Source organism: Elephantulus edwardii, unplaced genomic scaffold (genome assembly GCF_000299155.1).
Source record: "Elephantulus edwardii isolate Elephantulus edwardi_28Jun2011 unplaced genomic scaffold, EleEdw1.0 scaffold00419, whole genome shotgun sequence".
Taxonomy (NCBI): domain Eukaryota; kingdom Metazoa; phylum Chordata; class Mammalia; order Macroscelidea; family Macroscelididae; genus Elephantulus; species Elephantulus edwardii.
In genome coordinates, this window is record NW_006400169.1 from 424,214 (window position 1) to 431,988 (window position 7,775).

The 7,775-nt window shown below is 40.5% G+C and overlaps 1 protein-coding gene and 1 pseudogene across 1 annotated transcript in view; both read left to right on the forward strand.

Moving 5' to 3' along the window:
- LOC102866468 (primary ciliary dyskinesia protein 1-like) overlaps positions 1 to 7,775 on the forward strand; it is a 274,244-nt gene that overhangs the window by 161,471 nt on the left and 104,998 nt on the right. The window contains exons 16-18 of the mRNA XM_006902504.1: positions 3,522 to 3,602; positions 4,270 to 4,377; positions 4,469 to 4,603. Coding sequence (XP_006902566.1) covers positions 3,522 to 3,602; positions 4,270 to 4,377; positions 4,469 to 4,603 — 324 coding nt within the window. The remainder of the gene's footprint in view (positions 1 to 3,521; positions 3,603 to 4,269; positions 4,378 to 4,468; positions 4,604 to 7,775) is intronic.
- On the forward strand, positions 645 to 1,269 carry LOC102863241 (annotated as a pseudogene).

Genomic DNA, 7,775 nt, shown 5'->3' on the forward strand with positions numbered 1-7,775 from the left:
GAGATCCATGTAACATTAGCTATAATATCCCTAGTACCACGACCTCTTCTAAATCCAGCCTGCACATCTGGCAGTTCTCTGTTGACATATTGTTCCAAACATTTTTGGATCATTTTCAGCAGAATCTTGCTTGCATGTGATATTAATGATATTGCTCTGTTGGGTCACCTTTCTTTGGAATGGGAACAAATATTGATCTTTTCCAGTCAGTTGACCATCTGTCTGTCCTCCAGATTTCCTGTCACAACTTAGTGAGCACATCAAGGGCAGTGTCTGTTTGTTGAAATATGTCAATTGGTATGCCATCGACTCATGGAGCCCTGTTTTTTGCCAATTCTTTCAGAGCAACTTGACCTTCCTCCTTCACCACCATAGGCTCTTTTTCATATATTATTTAATGAAATTCCTCTGTGTCAGCAATTCCTTCTGATAGTGACTCTGTGTACTCCTTCCATCTTCTTTTGATACTTCCTGGATCATTTAACATTCTACCCAAACTATCCTCAAGCATTGCCACCTGTAGCTGAATTTGTTTTTCAACTCCTTCCGCTTAAGAAACGCTGAGCCCCGACCCCTCCCTTTCCCTGGATCCCGCAGGAGATGGGTGCCCCCATCAACACATTGTCCTTTGGCTATTGGACATTATGCCTCCCAAGAAAGATGTTCCTGTGAAGAAACCAGCAGGCCCTGCTACCTCAAAGCCCGATGCGAAGCCAGCATCCGGGGCCCTTCCACCCAAGGCCAAAGCTGAGCCAGCTGCCTCTCCAGCTACTGAAAAATCCCAGGAACCCCCCCATCGATCTCTCCAAACTGGTGGTAGAGTTTAACAAGAACCAACTGGAGGAGTTCAAAGAAGACTTTGAGCTGTTTGACCGAGTAGGTGATGGCAAGATCCTGTACAGTCAGTGTGGGGATGTGATGAGGGCCCTGGGCTAGAACCCCACCAACGCCGAAGTGCTTAAAGTCCTGGGGAACCCCAAGAGTGATGAGTTAAAGCCCCAGCTTGTGGACTTTGAGACGTTCCTGCTCATGCTTCAAGCAGTGGCAAAGAACCGGGACCAAGGAACATATAAGGACTACTTGGAAGGGCTTCGGGTGTTTGACAAGGAGGGAAACGGCAAAGTCATGGGAGCAGAGCTCCGACATGTCCCCACTATGCTGGGAGAGAAGATTACTGAGGAGGAGGTGGAGACTGTCCTGGCAGGACATGAGGACAGCAATGGCTGCATCAACTATGAGGCCTTCCTGAAACACATCCTAAGCATCTGAAGACTGCAGCTCCCCTAGGGCCGGACAGTGGCCCCTTTCAGCACCTCACCCTACCCCACCCTGTGCAGGCGGAAGCACCCTTAGGCCACTTATGAGGCAACCTATTGTTTCAAAATAAAGACAGTTCCTTACAAAAAAACAAACAAACAAAAAAAAAAAAACAAAAAACCGCTGAGCGAGTTCAGCCCTTTTGATTTTTTACTCCAGCTCACTGCACGTTTCATTATAATACCTAGCTTTGGCATCCCGAGCTGCTTTTTGAAATTTTCTGCTTAGCTCTTTGATTTCTTGGTTAATTTTTTTACTTTAAATAAATTTCAGTTTCAAAGCACTCCAAGACTTAGTCTTTAGATGATCCCATCCATCAATGAATGTTTGAGATTTCTAGCTATATTTGCCAGCCTTCTACCATAGGCTAGGCCTTCTTAGGTCCTATTTTGTGTCTTATGGTCTTTATGGTTTTGGGATTTGTCTCTATGTCTCTGATCCACCTTGAGTTGACTTTTTTAAAAATGTATGAAATAAGGATTCTGCTTCAACTTTTTGCAGGTAGAAGTCCAGTTTTGCCAATTCCTTTTGTTGAAGAGGTTTTCATTTTCCTATTTGATAAGTTTTATTTCCTTGTTGAATACAAGTTGAGTAAATAGGTTAATTTCTGGATTCTCAGTTCTGTTACATTGGTCTGTTTGTTTGTCTGTCATTGTACCAGTACCATGCTGTTTTGATTATTACAGCTGTGTAGTAGGTTTTGAGGTCAGGGAGTGCTGTGCCTCCCACTTCATTCTTGTTTTTCAGAAGTGCTTTGCTTATTCAGGGTCTCTTTATTTTCCAAATAAACTTTCCAGTTGCCTTTTTTAAATTTTAATTCATTCATTGTTGAACATTTTCTTCTCTCCTCCTTCTTTCCCACTCCCCTAGTCCACTTTCCAATCCACTTCTTGTCCCAGATTGTTGCTATACATTGTTGTTGTTGTTGTTGCTATGTCCTGTCAAGTCACTTGTGACTCATAGCGACCCTATGTACAAGAGCCCTAAACCCTCCTCTATTCTGTGCCAACCTCACTGTCTCTGACACACCTACTCTCTTTACCCCAATCAATGAATCAACCATCTCATCAAGCGTCTTCCTCTCTTGGGCTATCCTTCCACCCTCCCAAACATACAATACCTAATTATATATCCCTTTCAGACCATTCTTTCCCTCTTCTGTTCCAGTGCAATGTTCAGTAGCTATCCACTCTTTTCATATTCTCCCCCCAACCTCACATGTCAGTCCTATTTTGTAACAGTGGTGTTTGCATGCAAATCAATGTACAATTTTAAAAATATGTTAAAAAAGATAAATTTATGTTGTTTAAAAAAAAAACCAACTATTTCATGTGCTTCATTCTAGTAGAAAATCGAGGCTAAAGAATAGACTTGGCAATGAGAAGCTTGCCTGCTTTGCATTGACAACCAAATTGATGTTTGAATCATCCATGGTCCAGCAGTGAATCACAACACCACAGTACCAGCTCTTTATTCCATTTTTTATTTTATGTTTGAGACGACTTGCATCTTCTCAGGTTGTTTTATTCAAACAAGCTTGACGTTCATTCCACACTAACCCACAAGCTAAAAAATAAGAGAGTCTGGGAAGTGAAAAGAAAGATGAAAAATGTTATTGGCTGCCATCTTCTCTCCATCTGGGAGGAGAAATCAGGGGAGTTAATCAGAGCGAACCAACCTTCATAAGCCAGGAGGCTCAAGAAAGTCAAGTGTGGAGTTCTTAACCATCTCAATCAAACCATCCATTGCCATTGACTTGTCCTGGCTCGTGGCCACCATGTGGAAGCACTTATGGGGTTATCTCTGGTGTTCTTCGAGTACCAACTGGATCATGAGTCCTTCCTGAAATGGCTTAGTGGGAGATGGCCCACAGTTTTATGCCATCACGCATCAAGAAGTAGCAACTGGGGTCATGGGAAGGATTATTTTTAGAGTCAACAGTTCAACTCCACTTGGTGCAACCCAGTAGAGGCCGACTGAAAACTGACCATCAGATTTTTGGAGCGTATAAATCACACAGGTGAAGATTGCGCTTCTTTCCAAAGAACCTCCAGAGAGCCTCTGCCTTTGGGTTAATAGTGGAAGGTCCTATGGACTACATCACCAGAGAGTAGATTTATGTTTCAAGTGTAATGGAGATAGAAGCACAACCACTTTTAGTCATTGTTGATTATGTGTCATTTATTTGTATGGTTATATTTTAGGCTCCTGGTCGTCTTGGACTGGTCCCAATTAAGTCTTCAGGAGTTCAAATCAAACAGTCTTATTCTTTCCTTAAACTGCAGGTCAGTCCTATTGCTGGTATTAGTTAAGTGGATTTCTTATAAAGCAAACAAAATATTCTTAAATTTCAATTACATTATTAAGTTTTGTTTTGTCCTAGATTATCATATATAGCACAGTGTATGAGCTGGGGTTTTCTTTCATGTTGTTATTTTGTTGCATGTGGGAAGTGTATTTCTATTTCTTAACATGGGTTTTGAAGTCCACTGTCTTCACTCTGGACATACTATATGTATAACATATTAGCCATATGAAATAAGTATATATTAAAAGCTGTAGGGGGAAGAATATAAGATGAGGTGAGTTCACTTTCCTTGAGAGTTACCACTATGTCTGATTTTCAAAATGTAGATATTTTAAATTGACAACCAAGTGTTTGATTTCTACAGTCAAGCTATGTGATACAATAAAGTAACAATGAGTCATATATATGAGCTGAAGGACTCAAAATAGGATCAAGCCTTGTCTAGTACTAAATTAAAATTAGCAGTCTCCCTAAAGTTATAATGTTGTACTTGCTTTATGTTTACCATTAGATACCTTAGAAATGGTAGTATTCAGAAGTAGATTCCACTGCCTTCTATTAAGTATCACCAGTGTTTGAACTGATGTTTGAAAATAGTAATAGACTTTCAATGATATTCAGTCAGCTGTCTTCTTTCGCCCTAGGTTCCTCAACAGTACAGAATTCTAGGTTACCAACCCTTCTCTGTCCAGGAAGCATCAACAAGTTACAAACCTGAAAAGCCTGCTCGAACCTTGAAACAAGGAGCTGAAGTAACCCATCCTCACCTTCAGGAATTACTACTCTTTATTTTCTCTCTTTTCCTGACATTAAGACTAATGCTTGCTCTTTGTTCTTATATAGGATGAAGTTACTACCATCGTAGCCCTTCCAAAACAGGATTCCACACCTCAGATTTCTGGTAAAGTCTCAGCTTTAAACATGAAACCACCTGAAGCCTTGACTAGAGCTCCAGAATATGATCAACTTTATATCTTTGTAAGTTACAATGGGCAGAAGGTTTTTTCTTTATTCCTTTACCTTGGTAATTACTTGAGAAGTAAACAACATTTTCTTTTTAATACACTGGTTTATTTACAAAATTCAAATACATTGTTTTCCAGAACAGATTATTTCAATTTCCCTCACCCCCCACCCATCAAATTGCACAACTCCATGATTAATGCCCTCCCTCCTGCACATCCTCATCCCTCTGCTTCCACTCCCCCCCCACATTGTATTCTTATACTCATTCTACAATAATGGTTTTATACAATATTTGTCCTTGTGGAACTGAGCTAGTTCACTCAGCTTAATGCTCTTCAGTCCCTCCCAAGTTAGGTAATAATTTACAAAATCATTGCTCCTGTGTTCTACTTAGTATTTCAACATGTTAATGTACCATAATTTCTCAATCCATTCATTTGTGGTTGGACATCTGGTCTGGCAAAGAGCATTATTAACTGGGAATATTTCCTTTGCTTTGGAATTGCAATCTTTAAATGATAACTCATCTTTGAAGTTACAGTCCAGCATTTTTTATTTGTAGAAGAAAAATATTTCTATGTTTTCATAATTCCAGTGTTCATTTTTATGATAATTGCTTTATGGTTCTTAAAATCACATATACTATATGAATCTTTCCAATGAAAGGACATATCTTTCTATTTATTTAAGTTTTCTTAGGTACAGCAATAAATTGTGGATTGCATTATACAAATTTTTCACTTCCTTAGTTAAATCTATTCCTAAATATTATTTTAGATACTGTCATAACTGGAATTATCAATGGATTTGAACAATAAATGGTTTGTTTACTGCAAACATCTTATTTTAAAAACTATAAGCAGTGACTATACACATCAGCCTCACCTGGTGGTCTACAGAGAAATCAGAGTGACTATATTTGTGGAAAGAATGGATGGAAAAGCTCAATATCAACAGTCAAAACAAGGTCAGGGGTTGACTATGGAATGGACCATCAATTCCTCACGTGCCTGATCAAAATGAAGCAGAAGAAAATTAAAACAAGTCCATAAGAACCAAAATAAGATCTTGAGTCTCTCCCAGCTGAATTTAAAATCCATCTCAAAAACAGACTTAATGCTTTGAATACTAATGATTGAAGACCAGACGAGTTGTGTGATGATAGCAAAGTCATCATCCAAAGAAAATACTTACTACAAGGACAGGTGAGAAAAAAAAGATTCTAAAATTCGCATTAGAATGTTGTTGTTGTTGTTGTTATGTGCCCTTGAGTCGCTTATGACTCATAGCGACCCTATGTACAACAGCTCTAAACTCTGTTCTGTCCTGTGCCAATCTCACTGTCTCCAACACGCTCATCCTGATTGCCCCAGTCACCGAATCAATCCATCACCCAGAGGGCCTTTCCCTCCTGCGCCTGCCCTCCACCCTCCCAATCATGATTTCTTTCTGCAAGGACCGGCCTCTCCTTACAACATGACCAAAGTATGTCAGACGAAGTCTCAGAATCCTTGCCTCCAAGGAGCAGCCCAGTTTAACTCTCTCCAGGATGAATCTGTTTGTTTTCTTAGCAGTCCATGGCATCCTCAGCACTCTTCTCCAACACCAAAGATCAAAAGCATCAATTCTCCTTCTATCCTTCCTGGGCATTGTCCAGCTCTCTGACGCATAACAAGTGATTGCAGAGACCATGGCCTATACCAGGCACACCTTAGTCTCCAGATACACACCGTTGCTCTAGAGTACTTTAGAGAAGTTCCTAACAGCATACTTTCCCATCGCAATATGTCTTTTAATTTCCTGGCTGCTGGTGCCAACACTGTTGATTGTGGAGCCAAACAGACTAAAGCTGTGAACAATCTCAATCTCTTCACCATATTTTTTGCCATCATTTTTTGCCATTTCCTTCAAAGCAGCCTGAACGTCTTCTTTCATCACCATAGGCTATTGCTCATATGTTGTTTCATGAAATTCTTCTGTGTCTGCCAATTCCTTTCGATACAGTGACTCAGTATATTCTTTCCATCTTCTTTTAATACTTCCTGGATCATTTAACATTCTCCTGAAAGCATCTTATTTAGTATTTGTTTTTATAATTCAGCAGTATCATGATAGATGGTAAAGAGATTGAGATTATAAACAGCTGTAGTTTGCTTGGCTCCACAGTCAACACTATTGGCACCAGCAGCCAGGAAATTAAAAGACGTATTGCCCAGGGAATGTCTGCTGTCACATCTCCGGAGTATCGAAGAGCACTTTGCAATCATTTGCTATGCATCAGAGAGCTGGACAATGACTAGGAATGATAGAAGGAGAATTGATGCCTTTGACCTGTGGAGTCTGAGAATACTGAATATAGTGTGGACTGCTGGGAGAACAAACAAGTTCATCCTGTTGTTGTTGTTGTTGTTGTTGTTATGTGCCGTTGAATAGCTTGCGACTCATAGCGACCCTACGTACAACAGCCCTAAAACCCTCCTCTATCCTGTGCCAATCTCACTGCCTCTGTCACACCCATCCCGATTACCCCAGTCACTGAATCAATCCACCTCATAAAAGGTCTTCCCCTTCTGCGCCATCCCTTCATCCTCCCAAGCATGATGTCCTTCTCCAAGGACCTCTCCCTCCTTACAGCATGTACAACGTATATCAGACAAAACATCATAATCCTTGCCTAAAAAGAAGCAGCCTCGTTTAACCCTCTCCAGAATGAATCTGTTTGTTTTCTTGGCAGTCTAGGGTACATTCAATACTCTTCTCCAGAACCACAGCTCAAATGCATCAATTCTCCTTCTATCCTCCTTAGTCATTGTCCAACTCTCTGATGCATAACAAGTGATTGCAAAGACCATAGCCTGTATCAGACACACCTTAGTCTCCAGAGTGACACCATTGCTTTTCAGTACCCTGGAGAGGTCCCTAAAAGCAGACTTTCCCATTACAATACGTCTTTTGATTTCCTGGCTACTGGTGCCAAGAGTGTTGACCGTGGAAGCAGACTAAAGTTGTTAACAATCTCAATCTCTTCACCATCCATCCTGATGCTGCCACTTGGTCCAGTGGTGAGAATATTTGTCTTTTTGATGTTGAGCCTCAATCCATATTGAAGACTGCAGTCCTTGACCCTCTGCAGCAAGCATTTCAGGTCCTCCTCAAATAGATCTTCCACCAATCCTGATACCAC